This window comes from Phlebotomus argentipes, unplaced genomic scaffold (genome assembly GCF_947086385.1).
Source record: "Phlebotomus argentipes unplaced genomic scaffold, Phlebotomus argentipes genome assembly scaffold_18, whole genome shotgun sequence".
Taxonomy (NCBI): Eukaryota; Metazoa; Arthropoda; class Insecta; order Diptera; family Psychodidae; genus Phlebotomus; species Phlebotomus argentipes.
Window position 1 is genome coordinate 7772762 of NW_026776177.1, and position 21852 is coordinate 7794613.

At 44.7% G+C, this 21852-nt stretch overlaps 6 protein-coding genes across 7 annotated transcripts; all 6 read right to left on the minus strand.

Annotated features, from left to right (window-relative positions):
- Positions 1 to 8: 8 nt before the first annotated feature.
- LOC132260062 (sodium- and chloride-dependent GABA transporter 1) lies at positions 9 to 12957 on the minus strand. 2 transcript variants are annotated; one of them, XM_059757972.1, is made up of 8 exons: positions 12372 to 12957; positions 10543 to 10632; positions 9380 to 9772; positions 7362 to 7673; positions 2192 to 2423; positions 1942 to 2128; positions 742 to 1880; positions 9 to 680 (listed from the first exon to the last, which is right to left on the minus strand). In XM_059757972.1, the coding sequence occupies exons 3-8, from the start codon at positions 9422 to 9424 to the stop codon at positions 124 to 126; spliced, it is 2472 nt and encodes an 823-aa protein (XP_059613955.1). In that variant the 5' UTR covers positions 9425 to 9772; positions 10543 to 10632; positions 12372 to 12957; the 3' UTR covers positions 9 to 123. The 2 variants fall into 2 exon arrangements, with proteins under 2 accessions (XP_059613955.1, XP_059613954.1); XM_059757971.1 differs by lacking the exon at positions 10543 to 10632.
- A 625-nt stretch (positions 12958 to 13582) lies between these two features.
- Positions 13583 to 14517, minus strand: LOC132259098 (RAB6-interacting golgin). The gene is made up of 4 exons (XM_059756642.1): positions 14445 to 14517; positions 14038 to 14377; positions 13837 to 13977; positions 13583 to 13775 (listed from the first exon to the last, which is right to left on the minus strand). The coding sequence occupies exons 1-4, from the start codon at positions 14515 to 14517 to the stop codon at positions 13583 to 13585; spliced, it is 747 nt and encodes a 248-aa protein (XP_059612625.1).
- Positions 14518 to 14630: 113 nt separating this feature from the next.
- Positions 14631 to 17685, minus strand: LOC132260066 (lachesin-like). Its single transcript, XM_059757977.1, has 2 exons — positions 17052 to 17685; positions 14631 to 15676 (listed from the first exon to the last, which is right to left on the minus strand). The coding sequence occupies exons 1-2, from the start codon at positions 17572 to 17574 to the stop codon at positions 15138 to 15140; spliced, it is 1062 nt and encodes a 353-aa protein (XP_059613960.1). The 5' UTR covers positions 17575 to 17685; the 3' UTR covers positions 14631 to 15137.
- A 288-nt stretch (positions 17686 to 17973) lies between these two features.
- LOC132259099 (lachesin-like) lies at positions 17974 to 18627 on the minus strand. Its single transcript, XM_059756643.1, has one exon. It carries the CDS (start codon positions 18625 to 18627, stop codon positions 17974 to 17976), a length of 654 nt encoding a protein of 217 aa, XP_059612626.1.
- Positions 18628 to 18918: 291 nt separating this feature from the next.
- On the minus strand, positions 18919 to 19738 carry LOC132259100 (hemicentin-2-like). Its single transcript, XM_059756644.1, has one exon. It carries the CDS (start codon positions 19736 to 19738, stop codon positions 19037 to 19039), a length of 702 nt encoding a protein of 233 aa, XP_059612627.1. The 3' UTR covers positions 18919 to 19036.
- Positions 19739 to 19800: 62 nt separating this feature from the next.
- LOC132260524 (5'-nucleotidase domain-containing protein 3) lies at positions 19801 to 21784 on the minus strand. The gene is made up of 3 exons (XM_059758703.1): positions 21596 to 21784; positions 21274 to 21449; positions 19801 to 21216 (listed from the first exon to the last, which is right to left on the minus strand). The coding sequence occupies exons 1-3, from the start codon at positions 21708 to 21710 to the stop codon at positions 20014 to 20016; spliced, it is 1494 nt and encodes a 497-aa protein (XP_059614686.1). The 5' UTR covers positions 21711 to 21784; the 3' UTR covers positions 19801 to 20013.
- Between the last annotated feature and the right edge of the window lie 68 nt (positions 21785 to 21852).

Genomic DNA, 21852 nt, shown 5'->3' on the forward strand with positions numbered 1-21852 from the left:
ACATACAGTATATAGATATATAGCTTTAATCTCCTGAAGAAATTCATATTTATAAAATATGTACATGATTCTCTATTCACTAGGCCAATTGCGGGCGGCATTTGAGCGTCTCTCTGGCCGGAATCACAACTCTGTGGAGTATTCTTCCGAATTGCCGGAGTACTTCCGCCAGCAGATGTGGTCGTTCTTGTCGTAACCGCCCACAAAGTGATCGTAATTGTCATGGTAGGGAGTCCTCTGGGTGAAGTTGGGATTCGGCACGTCCTGAACGCGCGCCATGGGATTCCTCACCAGGGAGATCTTGTAGTTCTGCCTGTCCTGCGGCAGAATTTCAATGCGCGACGCGAAGTTGCTCTCGTAGAGACCCGAGCGGCCGGGCAGATCACGCGGATTCAGCTCTGACCGTGGCCCGCCGTTGGACACCTCGGACGTGCGCGGTGACGAGCTGTCGTGCTGGAATGTGGCCAGAGTGTTCTGGCGGAAGTTTTGGAACTTGTCCACGCTGATGTCCTCCTCGATGGCCGAGTCCCCGAACACAGAGCCACTATAGTTGGGAGAACTGCTGCCTGGCGTTGACGTGCGGTTCTGGCAGTTGTACTTGGAGTGCGGATACTGGCCTCTCTTGATGGAGTTGGTGTAATCTTTGGTTCCTCGGCGTCTCAGCGTGAAATCACGCTCACCTGCAAATACGGAAATACACTTAACACTCGTCCTTCACAAAGATTTCTACCTTATTCCAACCTGTATCCTCGCACTTGGACGTCCACTGCTTCCACGCGTGCCTCACGAGTGGATCTGCGGGTCCCCAGTCTTTGGATGGCTTCGCGGCACCGCGAATCATGCTGATGAAATTGTAATCCACCTGCTTGGACACCTCCACGCATGCCACGATCACAATCACGCCGAAGCTGATGACGATGGGCAGCCAGCGCGGTATGTACTCAATCAGGAGCTCATCTGGAATGTATATCACTGCCCACCACGCCAGGATCCCGGCCAGGAGAAGCGGCGCGATGACCCACAAGACAATCCACACCTTCACAATGGGTCGCCCAATGGAAAACTCGAGATCCGTGTAGATGTTCTTGGCGCCGTAGATCCACATGATAGCCAGAATGTCCACAATGAGGGCGCACACGATGAAAGCACCCACGAAGCGACTGTCCAAGAGTCGCGCCGCTGCAAATTCCGGTGCGATCAGTGCCACAATCGCCGTAATCACGGCGGCAAAAGCGAGAGTGTAGTTTGGATGCCTTCTGAGGATCCTCGAAGCGGTATAGATGTGGATCACAATTGAGATTCCAGCCACAATCATCACGCCCAGGTACGAGATGCCCGGAATCACTCTGGCCAGCGTAGGATCAGTCTCCGACTGCGCGCGATCGTAGATGGCCGTGAGGGCGGCCAATTCCGGGAAGAGGACAGTCGTGCCGGTGAAAGGATTGTGGAACTGGAACACGAAATACGTCACCGCGATCATAGTAATGATGATGTTGAAACAGACATAGGCAAAGGTGGTCTTCACGGCATCTCTCTTGTGCAAATACTTTCCCGTAATCACGGGAATGGCGCCGAAGCCAATGTTTGTGGACAGAATCATCTGCACGAGGGCATCAAACCAGATGGAACTCTCGCCGAGAAGAACTTCATTGAATGGCCACATCGTCGGCAGGTCCTGATCGGTGATGGAGCGCGATATCTCCCATCCTGTCTGCAGCAGGAGGATCACGAGGGCGATCAGACCGAAGCTGAAAATCGTGCGCCGAACCACCTTGCTGCTGTGTGTGCACACCATAGAGATGATCCACAGGACGATCAGGGCCATGGTCAGGAGACCGAAGTAGAGCGTGTTCTCCCACACTGGCACCAGGAATGTTAATCTGCAAAGGATGGTAATTTTTAGGAATTTCCTCTTCGATCTCAATCATCTCTGAATCTTACTTGAGGCACTCCTGGCCGCTCTTGCCCACTGCTGTGTAGCCATCGTCTAGACGCTTAAGATTAGCACAGTAGTTGAATGGCACAGATTTGAAGATGAGCATTCCAATGTAGAGGAAGGCCACAGTCGCATGCAGCGATGTCCAGATCGTGCTCAACCAGGACGCAATTCGTCCCACAAAACTCGCACCTGTTGGTGAAATGATCCGTAAAAGACTAGCCTGTGAGCCTGAATGTGCCTTCAATTGCTCACCTTTGAATACTGGCGAGGCGCGCCATGTGTGAGCCGATCCTTGGCCCAAGAACTGGCCCAGTGACACCTCCAGGAGCACAATTGGCAGCCCAATAATGAAGAGGAGGGTGAAGTAAGGCACTAGGAAGGCACTGCCGTGTCGCTGAAGTTCTCGTGGGAAGCGAATCACGTTCGCATAGGTCAGATTCAGGCACAGGCACAGGACAATGCTCCGGAAGATCGAGCACTTGGACTGCAAAGAGAGAAATGGCACAGGATGTGATGAAAGAGACCAGGTAAAAACTATATGCACTGAGAGTGAAGAGGATCGTTAAGTGCATTTTATGAAGGCACTTCGGAAGTTTACCAACCGATTTATGACTCATTTCAGACTCGATTAAGCCACAATTAATCTCGAATGACCCATTCCCACACTCCACAGACCGAACAGCACATTAAATCCTCTCCTTGACTCTCAGTGCAGCTCATCTGCCGTGTGTGCGCAATTGAGCCACACTCACTTTCTTCAAGTAGCGAAATTGCTCGTCATTCCGTGTGAAATAGAGATAATCAATGAGGTACTTGGCAGTGTTCGGATCCATCTTCTGCTTATGCACTTCCCCTCAGAGCGCGTGAGTTGAACAGCACTTCCCTGACGATGCCATAGCTCACGCAGAGCCCCTGCACGCTCTCTTGGCGCACCGTGATCGATGATCCGCGGGAATTCACACGAAACACCGCATGTTCTGGCCAAAAGTCGATTGGCACAATTTCTCGACAAATCAATTTTCTTATGTCACCGCGCAGTCAAATCACCGGAATTCACTCGCAATTCTCCCCGCCTTTCTCACAAAACTCCACCACTCATGATTATTTAATTGGATGAAGAGGGCATTATGCAATTGAATTTCTTGTCCATATTCTGTCCAATTAACAGGTGAGCAATTCACCTTCCATAACACAAGACAGATCTTTTCGTGTGAACTTGCTGGTGAAAAAAAAATATCCAGAGAAATACAAGAATCAATAAATTATGGAGTGCATTTTCATCCAAAACACCAATATCACACTGAGAGCTTCATTTTTATGCAAATCCCACACATGAATAATTGCACCCCAAAAAAGCAGCCTCAGCGCGAAGCGCAGAGAAGAAAACGTGAGTTGAAAAATACCTCTAGTTTATAGCTAAATTAGTATGATTAAATTGGGCGTGATTAATTAAAATAGCCACTCTGGAACACAAAACACTTTAATTATTTCACTTTCTTGTGGAAAAATAACCATCATTTCGCGAGCAAAAATCATAGAATTGGTCCTACTTTCTCAAAAAAAACATACGAAATCTGGTCCAGATTTCATTTCACAGTGCTTCTTTCGATCGCTCCGAAGGAAATTCTTGCGCATAGAATGCCGTCTTCATCAACAATGCACGTCACTATCTGTTTTGCATAATAATCATGTGTGATACAATTCAATACTCTGTGTTTCATCAACCTCCAACGCTGGGAAGGTCAATGAATGCCGAGCAAGTCGTTAAATTTCTCCCATCGACAAGTCCTCTTCTGACACAACTTCACTGATGTAAAACTGGAAAAATTTCACTTCTCACGAAACGCCAAAAAATGCGACCCTTTTGTGTCCCTCCATAAATTGAGGAAAAAGCGATTCACAAGAGAGTCACCATTAATCTCACAGCAGAAAACACGCGTGTTTCCACACAAAGTGGCGAAGAAGAACTCTTCCTTTTTTTTGTTCCTCCAGCCCGAAAAGGCCCCCAGAGAGTGAAAGAGTCGCACAACAAGTCACGTACGGAGCGGCCGAGAATCAATTGAAGACTGAATCCGGAGAATAATGGTGTATCCACATGGAAGAAAAGTTAAATCAAAGCGCAAAAAAGAAAGACTCAAAATCATTCGACTTGAACCATACACAGCTTTGATGGTGTGCGGCAATATTCCCTTCCAGCAAACCACCACATACTTTCAATTGAGACTTACTGGGAGTCATGCACACGTGAAGAACACTGCAGGACTCGCGATCTGAAACCCAGTCCCATTCTCGCGACGCGCAGACATCGCCAATCTCATCTTCCAGTAAGTCACACCGCTGAACACGAGGGATCGACTCGCGGTGGGAAAATATGCAGACAATTGAATGTTTCAGTAATTTAGCCGGTTAACCCTTTCACGACGACAAGCGTCTGACGGAGATAATCAGAAGAATTGTGTGTTTCTTCAGAACGCATTGTGAAAATGATTAATTAACCAAACTAAAGAAATCGAAGTTTTTATCCTATAAATCTTCTTGTAAAGAAAAAAATTGGGTCAAATATGACCCAATCGTCCTGGAACAGTGGTACAGAAAAATTGAATTTATTTAAATACCCATTCAGAGGGAATGAAACGCGAATGATTGGTTTTATTGAGGTTTATTCTGAGAAAAAAGAATTAAAGAGTCATTTGGCAATTGAGCAATATTGTTGCGGAGAATAACAGAAAATGTCTATCAAGAGAATTAATCTCAAAGTTGGAGTCATTAAAAATTGTATAATCCGAAGCCGTCGAACTCGCGAGAGTGCTTATAATTTTTAATTTTTCGCCAAGACATTAACCAATGAAAGATTTCACAGAAAAAATGCTCTCGACTGTTGCAATTCTTGCTTTTCCATGTTTTGATTAAATTTCATTCCATCATCAACTTTTCCAGCGTGCCGCGGTGATATTGTACACTTCCTCCATGTTTCGCACAAATAATTCCACAATTTCCATGCCTGAAGATCTAAATAATCTGCCTATGCGCACAAGAATTCTATGTTTTATCCACGTGATGCGAAATGGTCACGGTCTTGTGCGTTGCTCCTCTTTTCTCTGCACCTCCAGAAGGTATATAATCAGAGGCATTTTATTTAATAAGAAAATAAAATGCCCCTCTCCACTTTGCCCAACCGCGCACCGTCATCATCATCAAAGTGTGGCGAGAAATTGCACGAGTCAGTAGTTCTCTTACATTGTTGATATTAATTACAATGAGAGAGAGGCCAAGAAATGAGATTCGAGGGGAGGAAATTTCACGGTCAAAGTGAAAAGTGAACTTCCTCTTTCGGCTTTGCTTGTAGAATTGGAGCAAGAACGCGAGTTTCAATTACATTTTGCCACCTTATCGCCATGAGGATTGCGAGAAATTCTCTTTCTATTTCCCATTTCACGAAGCGATACGCCAGCTTAATGGCTTTTTAATGTATCGGACGATAGGAAGGAAGGAAAAACTGTCTCGGTAACAATGCAAGGTAAATAAACTACCAGCAAAGTCTGATAAATCTGGAGCAATAAAAGCACCATGTTGACCATGACCAGCGTGAAATGGAAGACACGCGGCGAGATCAGCGATAATGCACACAGAGATTCACGACAAAGCGCACAATATCCGCACAAGGAACGCCAGATTCATCAATTAAATACCGCTAAAATGCGTATGAAATCGCGCCTTGTTGCCTTTCCCATTGACTTCACACCTTCGATGTAATTTCAGCGCGCATCCGAAAACATTTCTCTCATATTTTTAATACACAATAATTGAGTAATCGCCTCGGCTGTTAAATAATTCTCTGCATAATTAATTAATATAATAAAACTGGAGGAATATACATAATAATTGCAATTTCCCACTGAAATCAGCATTTTATGTGCCTCTTTTCTTCTCGTTTGCTGCACTGAATTCATTTACATGCTATGCTACAATATAATGATTGTATTAAAAGTATCTCTGATAAGAGTTGAAGAGGCAAAAGATAAGGAAAGCATAGAAATTAACAAATTGTAGAAAGAAAATATGTCAAAGAAACATTCCACACAATGAAGATTTCAACTCAGAAACGCATTTTTTCCACTTGCAATTCTCTAAAATCATTAATCTTTATACATTCAACTCTATTAGAGTAAAGCTGAGGTGTTTTGCAAGCAATGCACTGGTTAATTTGGCTCTATATGGCTTATATTTTTCCACAAAAACCCATTGTGAAAAAATAGAGACACTCATCTCGCCTTCGAGAAACTGCAAGACAATAAATCTACATAAATTTCCCATATGCAACACTGCGCACAGGAGAAAAAGAGTCGGCGAGGTCTGAAAAAGGGCGCAGAAAAGCTCTTTTTCTCGCTGATGAATGCAACATCTCGCGATCCGACAATTGCTCAAGGAATTTTTCTTTGAAAAGTACTAAAAAAAATGAACCGCGCTCATATAAATAACAAGCCAAACAGGTTGAAGTGTTGTTAATTTTCATTGAGGCCACAATCATTGCGTAATATCGGCTTATATTATTTCAAATTGCATTCGAGAATTATCACAATTGTGTCTCTTTCGCTCACATTGCGCCGCGGAAAATCCAATGAGCTGCAATCTTGCCTATGCTTGCAGCGATAAAAGAACTTTGCCCACTAAACGAGAGGTCAATTTTTCTATAGCTTAATTCAGTTTGACTCTTTTTTTTCGAGGAATTAAGCAACAATTGGAGCGGAACTGAACACCCAGTATTTTCTTTCAGCGTCGCTATTCAACGTACAATTTTTAATTAAACGCCTCAAACAGTGATGATCATTGTCTTTCTTCGCCCAAAAAGGCCTCCAAATCGCCGCTTTTCTGCGGCTCGTTTCATATCAATTTTAGCGACAAAACTATTGAGGTAGAGGTCATCAGACGAAGGCGAAAGTGTGGCACAAATAAAATCACTTCGTTCGCAAAATGAAGAGCAAAAATTGGGTTTCTTTCCTCTGTGCTTCTCTGCAGTCAGAGCTGTCCGGATTTTTGAAAAGCCAAATTGCGTGCAAATCAAGAGTGAATTGCTGAAATTTGCTACAACTTGGCGTTTACATAATGGCACACATTTGCTCTCCGTGCCTTTATGTCACTCTGGCGGATGTATTTGATGCATAAACCCTCCGTGAAGCACGTGAAATGGCGTATAAAAAGGCTGAAACGCGATCGGCCTCGATTGAATCATCAATTCGTCGCTCAAAGTGCTCAAAGTAGCGGCTTTGGCGCGCACAATTGGACTCCCAGGTGGGTTCAGTGCCTCAGGAATACACCTCAAATTCCTCAATTGTCTCTCAGCCAAACAATTAGCATATAATTCGATCAGCGTGATTCACTCAATTGACACCCCCTCGATTGTTCAGCGCGAGAGATGTCTTACCTGTTCTGTGGGCTGATCATCCTCTTCCGTCGCCGATTCCATCAGTTTCGCCGTCGAGGTGTTGTTGGCATGGAGATTCTTCGTGTGCTCGCCGGGCGTCACGTACTGGAACTCAATGTTCGTGGCCACCGCGCTGGGAAACGTGTCTGTCGTCCAAATTGGCGCCGCGAAGTCACTCTGGTGGCTCGAAACACTGGGGCGCTTTCCATCTGTGGAAAACTGATGACCACTCACCGACACCGTGCCGTCCGAGAAGCGATGGAAAGTCAAGTTCTCATTGCCCAGGAAGGGCATTGAGTTGTTTCCATACACCTAAAGGGAATCACAAGGAGAGAAAGAGAGCATTAGAAAATCCACCCTTTTGTCCGTGTGTCTGCTTATTTAGCACGATCAATCACGATGAAATATTTAGAGTTTGCTCCAAAAATACTCTCCACCTCCGAAAGCTCATCAAAAAGACATTTACATTATTACGCAGAGCTCGTAAAAGAGATCTCAAGTTTCCCTCTCAGCACTCCTCACTGCAAAATTGCCATCTCTCTGTGGCAAAAGTGTCTCAATAGTGAAGATATTCACGAGATTTCCATGAAAATCCAATAGAGCGTGAGACACTAAGAGTGTGAGAGGAAAGATCACTCAATTAATTGGAAAGTTGCATTCGGCAGAGTGTCTCTCGGATGCAATATTCACCAGAGTGGTTCTCATTTGATAATGGTGACGAATCCATTGAATTGCCAGCAGCAAGATGATTAACCCTGAAGATATGCAGTGAAATCCGAGTGGGATTCATTTCCTAGCGCATATCTCAATAGTTTTCTTCTATATCGTGATATCATTTCTCGGGATTCGGCGATGGAATTGCGTCATGAATTCCGGGGAGCAAGATTTCCCCCTTCGCGAGAAGCCACTCAATCGCGCTGATGGCATGAAATTAAGTGGAAGACGTGGAAGAGGAGTATCAGAAATGTTTCCGCCTTTTACAACCTTGACTCATTTACCAACCAATTTTTTCTGTATACCTATCGTTAATTTATGCAAATATGCATGAGTTTTTCCATCGACACAAAAAATACGACGGCTTTCGATGTCACTTTCCTGAGAATGTCAGCATTTCTTCGGGCTAAAAAGACGCAAATTCCAATTTCCTCCTAATGATTCGCGAGTGTGTGAGGAAATTTCACCTCAACTTCCGCGCACGTCCGTTTATCGCGTCGCACTTTCCCAACTGGTTCGCCCGGTAAAAAGGAAAAGTGTCTCTTCTGCATTGGCGCAAAAATAGTCATATTAAATGGATTGCTTTATTGCTGCGCGCCTCATCAATGGTGGAAAACAAACCAATCGATTCGGCTGATAACGCATTTAATTACCCGGCAAACTTGTAATATTTCCATCGAGATTGGCGCGCGTTCATACAACAGAAAATAATATAATTAAGACCGATTATCAATTGCGCGAGCGCGCACACATTTTTTTTCTTTCTTTTATGGTCAAGAGATCGCCAAGAACAAGAGCATGGAATATTTTGCATTCTCCGCTTCAGCACATCACCAATGATGCGCCCGCCAAAGGTGAAAATATGCGATCTGATGATCTTCTTCAACACCCACTTGTAATCTTGAACAACCTGCCATAAAAATCAGACTGTGCATTTATTATAAAAAATGCCACTTTTCTGCAAACATGCGAGAAAGTTACGAAACCTGCATCTCGGCAAAACTACCAATTATTTGCTGGTTTGCGCTATAAACCACACTGAAAGCCTGCAATTTTCGATGATGCATTTTACAGCTTGTTACACTTTTCATCTCACTCTGAAATAATCATTCAATTCACTTTTTCTCGAAATGGAAAATTCAATTTGAAAATCAATGGATTGCAGACGATCAGAGAAATTTCAAAGTCATGCAACAACCTTATCAGTGAAAGTGGTTTAAAGCCACTTCTTGTGGTCAAGTTGATATAATTATTTTCCTGGTTTTGCCAGTCAGGAAATTGTGTGGAAGTTCCTTGACACTCACCGGATCCTTCAGCTCCTCCTGCTCCTTCTTTCGCCGCCACTTCATCTTGGGATGAGATTTCTCGCAAATCTCTCTGTGTTAATTTGTATGCACAGTAAATTCCCAATAAATTGCGTTGATTTCTCTCGTCCGCGTCTTTTTCTATCCAATCTTTGTCATCTTGATTCTCTCACGCCCAAGACAATTGCACAGTTTCTTGTCTCTGCGCGGTGATAAATGCCATTTGATAAGGCCACCAAAACACTTTCTTCACTTCTTTTGCCCACAATTGATGCCACCTTTTCGCACAAATGACACTAAAAATTGAATAAGACTGTCGCAATATACTACAATTGTTGCTCTCGCAGGGCAATTCTTCACATCTTCAATGGGACGATGTTGAGCCAGGGATTCCTGAAGAGCGAAAAGAAACAAAATGATGAGAACAATTAAGAGACAAAGTTGAGATTTTTCACACGAAGTGGGATAAGAGAGTTGCTGAAGCACTGCAAATTTATTCCAACCGCCTAATTCGCCATTCAGACTATCATTGGTCATAAATTGAGTGGGGAAGAGTTAAGAGCAAATCATTTCTTGGAACTGCTGCTGATTTTCCAGGTCAATCTATTGTTAATTTTGAACTCATTGGTTCTTCTTCACCGTCATGAGTCACTCTTTTGCGTGCTTTTATGCATAAATTCATGGCATTGCAGAAATGGAAAAACAAAAATGCAGAAGAGGCAGCATGAAAATTTCTTATGGGAGTGATTTATGGATATGAAAATAACATTCTCGAGCGACGTTCTTCTCTTTTGTTCTTCCATACTTAGAATAGGTAATTGACGGATTGTTTCATATATGCAATTCTATGCGAAATGTGGTGAAAAGAATTCATCAAACACTATTGAAGGTGTTGGCAAATTGAGCATTCTTACGTGATGAAGTAATTAAATTGCAGCGCAAACAAGACACTCAACAAGAACAATCTCCTATACAAGACACGCTGCAAAGAATTATTGCAGAGAATATAATTAATTTATCTTAACTTTTACACGCAACAAAAGGCCTGACGTGCTTCAGCCCACCTCAATTCCTCCCAAGACAGCCCGCGAGAGTGATTACAGAACATGATGCGGGCCGTGATAAAAAAGCCACACACAGTATCAGCAACATCTCCAACTCACGTTTATTACAGAAAGACACCACATCCCGAATACAGCGCAATATTTGCTCACTACTCTCGCGTCACTTCTTATCGCGCGCCGTTTGGCTGACTAATGAAATAATAAAAAAAAAGAGTGTGAAAAAAGTTAAACATTTTTTCCGCTCAATTGCTTGATATTATAAAAGGTTAATTGCGCGCTTCTCCGTTCATCTCCCGAATGTTGTCTTTTTGCACCATATTTTTCCTCAATTTCTGCCACAATCATCATCATCTCGGAGCACAAACAATCGTTTCTGGCTTTTTACAAGAATACTTTTCAAGGTAATTTCACGTACAGCACACACGAATATGCTGGGCTTTTTGTCGACACGCAAAATGCTATCGATCGCGCCTCACGAAGGGTCAAGTCGCGCTGGGGATCCTCAAAATAGACCGTCATGATAAGGCAATTTGCCGTCTGAGGAGTTTTTCTTGGGGAGGGGAAAGGAACGAGTAAGAAATTATTCTAATGGCGCGACAACACGATTTCATCCAAAGTCTTTGTGGAAATCTTTGCATTCGACTCACCAATTTCTCACCCATATAATCATGATCATTTATTTAGAAATCATTAAGTGCATGTCCTGAAATGATTTGATATTCGTCTTGTCGCCTCTGAAATGCGATTCTGGGGAAATATTCGTTAATGAAGACGCAATACAAGGCAATAATGAGGCTGAAATATGAACAACACTTCCATAATTTGTATACAAAAGCTCTCGTTCTTTGCTGCTGAATCTCATGCTCTTGTTCTTTGATTTCCTGAAACTTTGCTAAAGGTCACAAAGTTTCAGTGAAATAAATATATTTATGATAACGTGTCGATTTATAAGAACTCATGAATTTCTTCTGAATTGTACACCATTTCTGATCACAATATCTTCCCCTTGTCGCATCGACCGTAGATTCACTGCAATATTGATAATTTACTCGATATGAAAATGACGCAAAATCCACAAATATACTTTGCGTACATTAAAGCATTATTAATTTTTACCTTCAACACGTAATCAATCATTTAATAGAGTCTCAAGTTGCATCGGTGAGACAATCAAATTAATTCTTAATGCCTGTCTGGTCGTGAGGGAAGCGAAGAGACACACAAAACCAACCGGAAGTTTGTCCTTCACCTTTTTCTCTCCTCCACTTAAAGTGGCTTCTCTGTGGCTTTGAATTACACAATCCTAATAGGTTTTCTCGTGAAACAAAAACACCCTCTGGAAACTCACTGTTTCCCTCTGATAAATATTTACTTAAAATTCTCCCAGCAGAGAAGCGATAGTGACACGTTTTGTGGGCAAGAAATGGCACATTTTTCCGAGAATCGTCCATCGATAAAAGTTTTGTTGGTACAGAAAGATCTATCTTGCCTTCGAAAGAGCCACACAATAGCCTAGCTGCAATCGCAGAGTAAATAGCAATAAATTAACGGATATCAATAGATGATAATTGTCAGTGGATGAAGTTGGAAAAAAGGTGCATTTGCACAATGTGTAAGATTCTCTGCCTTCACTTTATGCAAATTCTGGTGGATTTCAGCGAAAAAAACATTGCGCACAGCACAGGCGAATAATTAAGGTAATTCTATGGGAATAAGTGGGGAATATTCACATGATTTTTCATGAAAACTCCACGCGTTTTTACCTCCAGACCTGCAACGCTCAACACTGACGTCATGCGGAATATTCATGGCGAATCGAGGGAGAGAGAAATAACACAATTGGGAATTTGGCCACTAATGCGAAGAGGTGTGAAAGACAACAATCCGAATTTTGCACTAGTGCAGCACAAATCGATCAAACGCCGTACCTTTTCCTGCAATCGCCCGCGATCGACACTTGAACACTTGAGCAGTGACACCAGAACCCGGGCAGCTTGAGTGCACTGAAGCGAGACGCACCTTCACAGCACGACAACGATTCTCTGACTGCGCTCCACCAGCTCCGATGAAACGCACTGGCAGACTGGCGAGCACTCCGCGCACTCCACCCTTCGATACAATCTCCCGCCACAACAACGCGCCGTGTTTGCTTCATTTGCTGCCATGACACTCACCGGCAGCACGGAAAATCCCACACTCTGGCTCTCTTCTGAGCGTCTGCAGAATCCTCAAAACACAGTCGAAATTCCCAAGCGCTCTCGAGGGAGATCAGCAAAAAACACTTTCGAGTGGATCTCAAGTGATCTCACATTTCTCAAGCCTTTAATCTCAAACATAAAGTGATGATAAAAAAAATCTTACGTATTTTCCGAGGCTGCATTAGTTGAATGCATCAAGCAAAGTTACACGAGAAAACTATTTTTGAAATACCAAAACACGAATTGAGCATTATTAAAAAAAAAATTTACTGAAAAATATTGAAAATAGAGACAAAAAATAGAGACAAAAAAGAGTGAAAGAGAGAAAATTGTTAGGGATGAAATAATCCCAGAAGCAAAGGACCAAAGGAATATTCCACAAGCAACAAATGCGATCCTCTGAATTCCTTCTCAGGCCGCTTTGGCCTCTCTTTCATCATAAAAACCATCTGGCGACCAGACTGTTGGCCTTTCGTACTGAACAACCCACGAAATACCTGAAAACACGTCAAGGTTCACTCGCTCCTCGCTCTCCCCTCGAAAAACTACCTGTTATGCAGTCAGGAAGAGAAGTCAGACCCACAATTTGAGAAACACATTAAATATCCCAAAATAAAGGCGATTACAGTGTTGATGTAGAGCTGAGCCGAGCAATAAACTGCGAAAATTGGTTCAATAGAATTAACACGATAAAGTGAAACGATAAGTCGCTTGATAAGAGAATCTTCAGCGAAAGCGCTCTCACAAGTCCAAACGATAAACCACCATTCTGACTCACATTTCCAGGAAGTTGCACATTTCCTCATCTCAAGAACTTCTGTGGCTAACGAATGATAAAAATTTAATAATTTATGTACGAAAAGTTACTTCACTTACAACTATGCAGAGTTATTCTAGCTTTAGAAGCATTTGTGGTAATTCTGGAGAGTGAGACGTGTTCTCTACGACGAGGGATCTTCTGGAGAATGGAGGCCCACTTTCTCCATCAACTCCGTCAATCTTTTCGCCTTGCGATCCTCTTTGTGCGCGATGATTGTACATAAATGCTCTGTCAGGAGTTCCTTCTTCTCCGACGCCTGATAAAGTTCCATCTTGGCCTTGAGGAACATCGCCTCGATTTGTTGATACTGCTTCCTGAAAGAGTTCCTAAGGCATTAATCTCCAGCCCCAAAATCCGCCTATAAAATTCACTCACTGTGTGTTCGCATACTGAATTGTGGCAGTTTCAATTTGCTTCCTCAGGATCGCGACATCCGCCGCCAGCTCGGCGTCCAGTTTGCTCAATTCCTGCTTCACTTCCTTCAGCTTCTTCGCCTCGGCCGCTGTGCGCTCAGAACTAAAAGAGAACCCGTAAATAAGGCCACTCAGGAAGCCTCCTTCAGACACTCAAACTCACTGCTGTTCTATTGCTTTGTAGAGCAAATCCTGCTTCTGCTTGTTGTGCTCCTCCATCAGCTTCCGCTGTGCCTCGAACTCCCGCAGCGAAACGCCCCTAAATGGAGAAGGTTGGCCAGTTTCCTCGCCCTGTTTCTCCCCATCTTCCGGAACCACGACGCTCACTTCAGCTTGCGGCGTCTCAAGCGGCTTGAAGTGAATCTCCTCCTCAATTCGCTCTATTGTGCTCTCAGTTGTGTCGCTCTCGTTCTTGTGCACTTCCTCGTGTCCATTGGAAGCACTCCTGACCGGCTTGGCCTCTCCCAGCTTTCGTATTCTGCTCTGATGGACATTCTTCTCAGCTGCAAAGCGAATGTTTTCCTTATTTCTCCAACTTCCTGGCCCACTTGCAGCGCATGTGAATCCTACCTGGTCTGTGGACACTCCTGCTGGTGAGCCTGGAGATGTCTTCTTGCGTGAATCCATTGAATTTCCCAGACATTTTCCCCAAATTTCATGGCAAGAAACTTCCACGATCACAAAACAGATCTGCCATAACTGCTCGAATTCCCACGCATCAACAAATCAACTGCTAGAAAGGCAGCTTGGCGGCAAATTCAAACAACACCAATTAATCCTAGAACTTTATTTTGATTCTTCGCTACAGTAAAAAATGGATAAAAATCCTTTTACAGACTTTTTCGTTGATTCACCACCAAACTGGACGGAATTTCATACAATAATAATACCAAATGAAATGTGATTACAATTGCCGAACTTTCGTTTTGCATTAATTGCAAAAGAATCTATCTACAATTTTTCTTTCTTAGATATCGTAATTATACTTTAAATACCGCTCTAGATAAGGCAAATTCTTTCAGTGTTGTAAATTCTATGTCGGACGTATTGTATTGCTTAAAGTCTAGTGTAAAATTTCATGGACTTTTGTACCGATGGAATGACAATTGGCGAGACATCCTCGAGTCAGAGAGTAAGTGTTTCAGAGGGTGTCATCGTTAGTTGAATAAAGAGATTACACGTCTCGAGGATGTTCTCTCCTGAATGTGTGTTGTTAGTTGATATTCGAGTGGATTAATTAGACGGATTCCGGCGCGTCACCATTTAGCTAAAGAGCACTGCAATCGCACCCAGGACGATGACGAAGCTGGAGATGGGCACGGTCGTGGCCTCGCCGTAGTGAGCCTGTCCGCACGCGGGCGGACACACGGGAATAACCGTCTCGAAGAGATGCACCTTCGCCTCTGCCTGGCCCAGCTTGTTAATCGCCTTACACACGTAGTCGCCGTATTGTCGCTTTTCAATCGTGATCACGCGCAGCGTCGAGTCCGTGAACTCGTCGGCCGTGGCGAAGTGCGAGATGCTGTAGTGCTGATTGTTGGACAGATGCACCTCATCCTTCACCCACACGATGGCCGGCAGCGGATATGCCTCGATGTGGCACTCCAGATCCATGTCGTACTGCAGCGCTTGACCGAGTCGCGGACGCGGAACGGAAATCACGGGCGCGAACTCCACCTCCAGGTTCACGTTGCGCCGGTCGCCCTTGCTCACCTGGTTGTCCGCCACGCAGTAGTATGTGCCGCGGTCCTCCTTGCGCACGGAGTTGATTTTCAGGACGTTGCCGGTATACGTGCTGCCGCCTGAAAGGGATAATCGACTCATTAGCGGAAAGTTATTGTGGCTCATCATGCAACTGTCGCATTAAATTCCATGTTTTAACATGCTCCGCTGATTTTCCCTACAAAAAAAAACACGATTTTCACAGGCAATAAAACTGAAGAGCCGTTTTTTAGGAGAAAAATGGTTTAGATTAGCTGCAAATCTTGTCTGCCTCATTTCGAATTGACCATAAATCACTTACACGCGTTTGCTTATCACGTTCTTTATAATTCGCATTGACTGCAGAGAACCGCATTACTTCTTCAATAAATTGATGAAGGAGCGGCAAATTTCTGAGAAACTCACGTGAACGCATTACACATATTTCATCAATAAACCTCCCTTGGAAAAATGTCAGTAAAAATTCCGCCCTCGCTCGAGGGATTACAAAAACCCATTCCAAACAAGTATATTACAAAAGTTGTTGAATCTATCATAGCATGAAGAGGGTGTGGAAACAAACATTGCAACGTAATTTCCCGCTCCCGGCAAAGGGCGAAACCCTCGCGACCATTCTTCATTGTTATCACGCGGAGATTCATGAGTTACAAGCCGAGAAAGGCGCTACAGAAGAACGCTACCGAAGGGTTGTTCATTTCACTGTTGATGATTGACAGTAATCCCGAGCGCGAGAGCGTGAAGAGGAATCAATAAAATGCCCACTGATCGACTCAATTTATCTCACCGGGGATTATTTTCTCCAATTTGCCTCATTTTTGTGCGCCGTGAGAGTTATCGCGCCCAAGATCGCGATCGTACAGCGAGAGAAATGCCCTGAAATTCTCTGGATGGCGATTGAGCGACCTGATTTTGCCGCATGATTCATGAATTCAGCCAGTGAGCAATTATCATCTCGTTTTTTTTCACTCTCCAGCAAACGTGTGATCGAGAGTGGATCTATTAATTTGTATTAATCACACTCTGTTCACAGCGACGATGAATAAAACATTTCCAAACCTTATTAGTCGCATGAGAGAATGCCTCTCGCGCTGAGCCCTCGAGAGGATTTCGGTTTACCTGCTGGGGTGAACAAAGGTGATCTTTTTTCGGCCAGTGACATAAAAAAGGCCGGAGATTAGAGAGAGAGAGAGAGAGAATTCTCGCAAGACAGCCATAAAACGGGAGTTGATTGACGATCTCCGCAGGGAGAAAGAGCTTCAAAGGGTCAGGAATTGTGAACTGCACAGCCTCTCGGTTCAGGTTGAATGGCTTTAGGTGGGCATGGGATGCGAGAGGGCGCGGGCAGGTGGCTAATCCGATGACTATCTCTAGTGCTTCAGCTCTGCAATTGCGCTTGTGCGCCGGAGGGGCGCCGCAATAGCACGGTAATTGCGGGAGTCTGGGGAGTGTGCTCACCTGTGGGCAGGATAGCATTGTTCTCGCGGCGCCAGGTGATTGTGGGCCGTGGATATCCTGCGGCATAGCACTCCATCTGCACGGACTTTCCCTCCGACGCTACGATGGACTGCGTGGAGTTGTCAGAGATCACGGGAGGGCGGCGCACCTGCAGCTCCACGTCGGCCGTGATCTTGTTCACCACGGACAGAATTACTTGGCACTGGTAGATGCCCGCGTCCGTCTCCTGGATGTCCTTGATCTGCATGGTGTATGTCGAGGACGAGATGTCGTGGCGGATGGCAAAGCGAGAGTCCTTGATGACTAGCGAGCTGCCCGTGGACAGGAAGACGCTGTCGCTCCTGTCCCGGCCCGTCTTTGTCCACACCACTGCGTACTCCTTGGCGTACTGCACTGAGCACTGTAGCTCCACTGTGCCCCCAATGTCTTTGATCTGCTCCTGCGTTATGTACGAGATGGAGGGCGTTCTCTGTCCCAAACACACGGCGGGTAACACCACCAGTACCACGACGAGGAAATTCATTGCGGAAAAGGCACTCTTTGGGCAGGAAAATGAGAGGAAAATCACCAAAAACAACACCACACCCTGAGAATTCTCGCTGGAATGGCCACCTGCGTCATTGGCGTTCCAGGCGCTGGCAGCGCTGTCAGTTACTTCCAGTGGACGCGCTGGGAGGCTTTTGAAAAGTAACAGACGTATTTTCGATAACGTGAAAATCGCGAGAAAAAATTGAAAATGCTATTGAAAGGCATTCTGACGATCGGAAATCACAGCGTAGATTTCATGAAGAAATTATTCATTACCAGGATCGAAATTTTTATTGTTTCATCAGATAAAAGAACAGTTATTACATGCCGGATTAAATAAACCATGAGGACATTCTATTTTACAATCTAATTTTAAGTGAGCAAAATTGTCCAGTCAATTTTTGGGGTTGACTTTCAGCTCCACACTCTTTTCAACGGCCTCAGGATATGAGCCAATTATACATTTGTACTTTCCCGCGTCTTCTTCCTGGACATTCTCAATCTTGAGTGTGTAATTTGGATATTCGTAGCGGACAGACATTCGCTCGCGAGGGAATATGAATGTCCGCTCGGCAGTGAGAGCAGTGCCGTCTTTGGACCACAGGTTAAACTCTCCTGCGGCATTCAAGAGAGTACAATTGAGTTCAACCGTGTCTCCAACGTTTATCTCCTGATCCTCTGTGATGTCAATGATTGCTGGATCTGTGCTTGAAGGTTTCGGAAGCAATTTCACAGCGTATTCTACGGAACAAGTGTAAACTCCTGCGTCACTTTCTGTGACGTTCTCAATCCGAAGATAATGAACGGTGTTGTTGTAGGTGGCAGAAAATTTCGGACTAGCGAGTACGTTGTCTTTCGCACCCCTTTTCCTCCAAGTCACATCGTAGAACTCAACATGCCTCACGGGACACTTGATAAGCGCCGTTTCTCCAATTGGCAATGGGAGATACACAAGAGATGGAGTGACATTGCCATCATCAGGACACTGACTCTGGCAGATCACGAGTAAATTGAAAAGAAGACAAAGAACAGAAATCATTTTAGACATCTTTTCACCGCAAAAATCACGGAAGAACTGAAGAAAAACTAAAATTATCATCATATTATATCATGACACAAATCAAAACGGAGAAAAATCTCAGACGAAGAGCTGAATTATAGATCTGGGAGTCAGTTTGGCATAGAGAGTCGTTAATAGTTGATAAACTTACTCTTTTAAATTTCTAATTTTATGAAAAATCTTTTGAAAAAATTGAAAATGCTTCAAATAGACAATCTGATAATCGAAAAACATAATTTGGATTTCAAAAAACATGATTTTATCTTCGGGATTGGTTTTTTCCTTAGGCTTCAGGTAATGTACTCATATGAAATCTCAAAACAACACTATATTTTTGATAGAACATGACATTGAACACTATTTTAGAGTCTAATTTTAGTCATATAAAATTAACCACTTAATTCTGTGGATTTATTAGAGCGACAGGCGGTTGATTGACCTTCAGCTCCACACTTTTCTTGATGAGAACATCTCTGGTAATAACGCATTCATAACGTCCAGCGTCGCTCTCTTGAGCATTTGTTATGCTGAGTCCATAAGTCGGAATATCCAAGTTGAGAGCAATTCGAGGATTACGAGATATTTTTACTTGTCCAACAGAGAGAATAGTTTTGCCGTCTTTCGTCCAAATCACTGGCAATCCTTCGGCGTTCGCAATGGTGCAATTGAGCTCAACTGCATCGCCTACGTTAATTTCCTGATCCTCAGTGATATGCGTGATCAAAGGCTCTGAACTTGAGGGCAATTGAGGTGGAAGAACTTTCACTGAATACTCCACAGTGAGAGGAAAATTTGCCACACAATAGTAAGTTCCCGCGTCACTCTCTTGGATGTTCTCAATCTGTAGACTGTGAGCAGAGTCCTTGAAGACAGTGGAAATCCTGGAGTCGGAAGAAGTGGCGAGATCACTGTCGGATCCTTGCTTTCTCCAAGTCACTGTGAAGTAGTCTACATTCCCTATTGGACATCTGAGAAGCGCCGTGTTTCCCTCAGTGGCCAGAAAATGCACAAGAACTGGTCTGACATTGGCTGGAGCCGCAGAAGAGTGACTCCAGCACAGTATCAGCACGCTGAAGAAGAGAAAGAGACCAGAGACCATTTTTGAGGTCTTTTCACTCATAACACCACGAAAGAACTGAAGAGAAAACACTCAAATTGTCTGTCTAAAATTATCATCATATTATATCATGGCATCTATACAATTTGCACTTTATTCGCGGAAAAAATACTATAGCAAAATACTCGAAAAAAATCTCATGCAAGGCGAGAACAGCTACATAAAATTCGCTATCAAAAATAAAGCAATTTGGCAATTATTGTCCGGAAGTCACTTGAACATAGAGAGCTATACTTTGCCGGCCTTTGATGGCCTCTTCACATAAAATATGAGATATACTCGTGCGGCATCACTCCGCGGCGCGGATAAAACGTGTGATCCACACCGTACTGCAGGAGATTCGTCACGTTGGACGTGTAGATGTCGGAGAAGCGGAAGAGCCTGCGCGAGAAGTACGTGGGATTGTTGTAGGTGCGGAAGACGGAGCCGAACTGCTTGTTGAAGATCACCTTGATGTCATTCCGCAGATGATCTCGCTCGTCCATCCATCGCCTCAGAGCCTTCTTCGCCTCAGGCGTCTCGCGATCCTGATGATCCTCGATCAGCTGCGTCAGCATTTGCAGCCAGTTGGCGTTTTGCTTGAAGTCCGGATTGTTGAGCGTCTCAATCTCGTGGCTCAGCTCGCTGATGATGGCGCCTGTGCGCCAGCCGTGCTCCAGCGTCACGTCCGCCAGATCGCTGTACGGATGATCGCCGAAGTAGAGCACCTGGTGGCCCTTCCAGCCCGTCAACTCCTGCAGCTGTTGCACCGTGCCCTCGTAGTACACGCGTCCCTTCTCCAGGCGCGACACGCGGTCCCACAAGTGGGTGCCCGTCTTCTCGTCCAGCAGCCGGAAGGGGCGTGTGGTGTCCGTGAAGAATCGTGGCTTCCTCGCTTGCACGATCACCACGTCGAAGAGATCCTTCCATTGCGGCCCCATGAGCGCCTTCATGCCCGTGTTGACGAACTGGAAGGGACTGTTCGTGACCAGGAAGAGCCTTTTGCCCGCGTTCACGAGGCGCTCGAAGAAAGTCGCCAATTGTCCGTTGGACTCAACGTACTCCTCAATGTTCTTCATCACAATGCCGTGCATCACGCCGTGCGACACTCGGATGGAGTTCTTCACGTCGCGGAAGAGAATCTCCGGATGGTAATCAATGTGGTTGCGCTCGAAATACTCCGCCACGTTGCACAGAAGGCACATCTCTGGCACTGAGAACAGATCCGCCAGCTGCATCATCTTCGGCCGACTGTCCGTGAGCTTCGAATTGCCCTCCACGTACGCAATGGAGAGAATGCGGTTCTTGTAGATCTTCAGCACATCGGCATCCGAGAGTGCTGTCAATCCGCGATACACCGTGCCCAGCTGGATCTGCAGGAAGGAGTCGAGTTTCATCAGGAGTCCCTGTTCGATATCATAGTGCAGTCCGCGGATAGTGAAGTCCGGTCGGTAGGGAAGACTGGAGATTCCTTCAGGATACTGAGGAAGAGGAGTGATTATTGGCAAAGAAGCGCTTCATATTTTAATAAGGATCACCTTGTACTCGTCAATGAGTCGCCCCCGGCCCAGGTCATAGAGAAGGTAGTCGAGTGACGGTTTATAGCACGCCAGAGTGTAATCATAGTCAAATCCGTAGACTTGCACTTCGCCCAAATCCAGTTCATTGCACGCGAAAACTCCTTGCAAATTCACGTCTTTCGGTAACTTCTTGGCTGTGGAAAATTTTCAACAAAATGTGTGTGTGAAAAATTTCATGAAATTTCACCGAACCTTGAAGCCACATTTCATGGCTGTTATCAGAGAGTGCAATTAGCAGACGAGTGAAGGGGTGAGAAAAGGTGACTTTGCGGCCACTTACATTTGTACTTCAGCTTCGTCTTCTCGTACAGGTCGTCGTAGAAGGAGGCGGAAGTGAACTGGCGTCCTGACACACGAAATCTACCCAGGGAGCGACTCAGAGAGCGGATAAACATCCTGCCCACTTGTTATGCGTGGTCTGGCTTCTACTGCACTGGCCTGCCAGTGCGCTTTCCACTGGAATTGCCCGCATGCAGGCGTCTGCCATTCAAAGCCTAACCGCCATCCAAGGCCACCCAATTATCTTATCGAACGGTT

What these genes read in the sequence shown, in the direction of transcription:
- LOC132260062 (XM_059757971.1), bottom strand. Translation starts at nt 9,424, where the DNA reads ATGAAGTGGCGGCGAAAGAAGGAGCAGGAGGAGCTGAAGGATCCG. An exon ending in AGGAGGAGCTGAAGGATCCG is followed by an intron (nt 7,674 to 9,379) that starts GTGAGTGTCAAG and finishes GATTCCCTTTAG; the next exon opens with GTGTATGGAAACAACTCAAT. An exon ending in GTCCAAGTGCGAGGATACAG is followed by an intron (nt 681 to 741) that starts GTTGGAATAAGG and finishes CCGTATTTGCAG; the next exon opens with GTGAGCGTGATTTCACGCTG.
- LOC132260524 (XM_059758703.1), bottom strand. Translation starts at nt 21,710, where the DNA reads ATGTTTATCCGCTCTCTGAGTCGCTCCCTGGGTAGATTTCGTGTGTCA. An exon ending in GACGAAGCTGAAGTACAAAT is followed by an intron (nt 21,450 to 21,595) that starts GTAAGTGGCCGC and finishes AATTTTCCACAG; the next exon opens with CCAAGAAGTTACCGAAAGAC. An exon ending in GACTCATTGACGAGTACAAG is followed by an intron (nt 21,217 to 21,273) that starts GTGATCCTTATT and finishes CCTCTTCCTCAG; the next exon opens with TATCCTGAAGGAATCTCCAG.
- LOC132259098 (XM_059756642.1), bottom strand. Translation starts at nt 14,517, where the DNA reads ATGTCTGGGAAATTCAATGGATTCACGCAAGAAGACATCTCCAGGCTC. An exon ending in CAGGAGTGTCCACAGACCAG is followed by an intron (nt 14,378 to 14,444) that starts GTAGGATTCACA and finishes TTCGCTTTGCAG; the next exon opens with CTGAGAAGAATGTCCATCAG. An exon ending in TACAAAGCAATAGAACAGCA is followed by an intron (nt 13,978 to 14,037) that starts GTGAGTTTGAGT and finishes GTTCTCTTTTAG; the next exon opens with TTCTGAGCGCACAGCGGCCG.
- LOC132259099 (XM_059756643.1), bottom strand. Translation starts at nt 18,627, where the DNA reads ATGTCTAAAATGATTTCTGTTCTTTGTCTTCTTTTCAATTTACTCGTG.
- LOC132260066 (XM_059757977.1), bottom strand. Translation starts at nt 17,574, where the DNA reads ATGAATTTCCTCGTCGTGGTACTGGTGGTGTTACCCGCCGTGTGTTTG. An exon ending in CAATGCTATCCTGCCCACAG is followed by an intron (nt 15,677 to 17,051) that starts GTGAGCACACTC and finishes TATCCCTTTCAG; the next exon opens with GCGGCAGCACGTATACCGGC.
- LOC132259100 (XM_059756644.1), bottom strand. Translation starts at nt 19,738, where the DNA reads ATGGTCTCTGGTCTCTTTCTCTTCTTCAGCGTGCTGATACTGTGCTGG.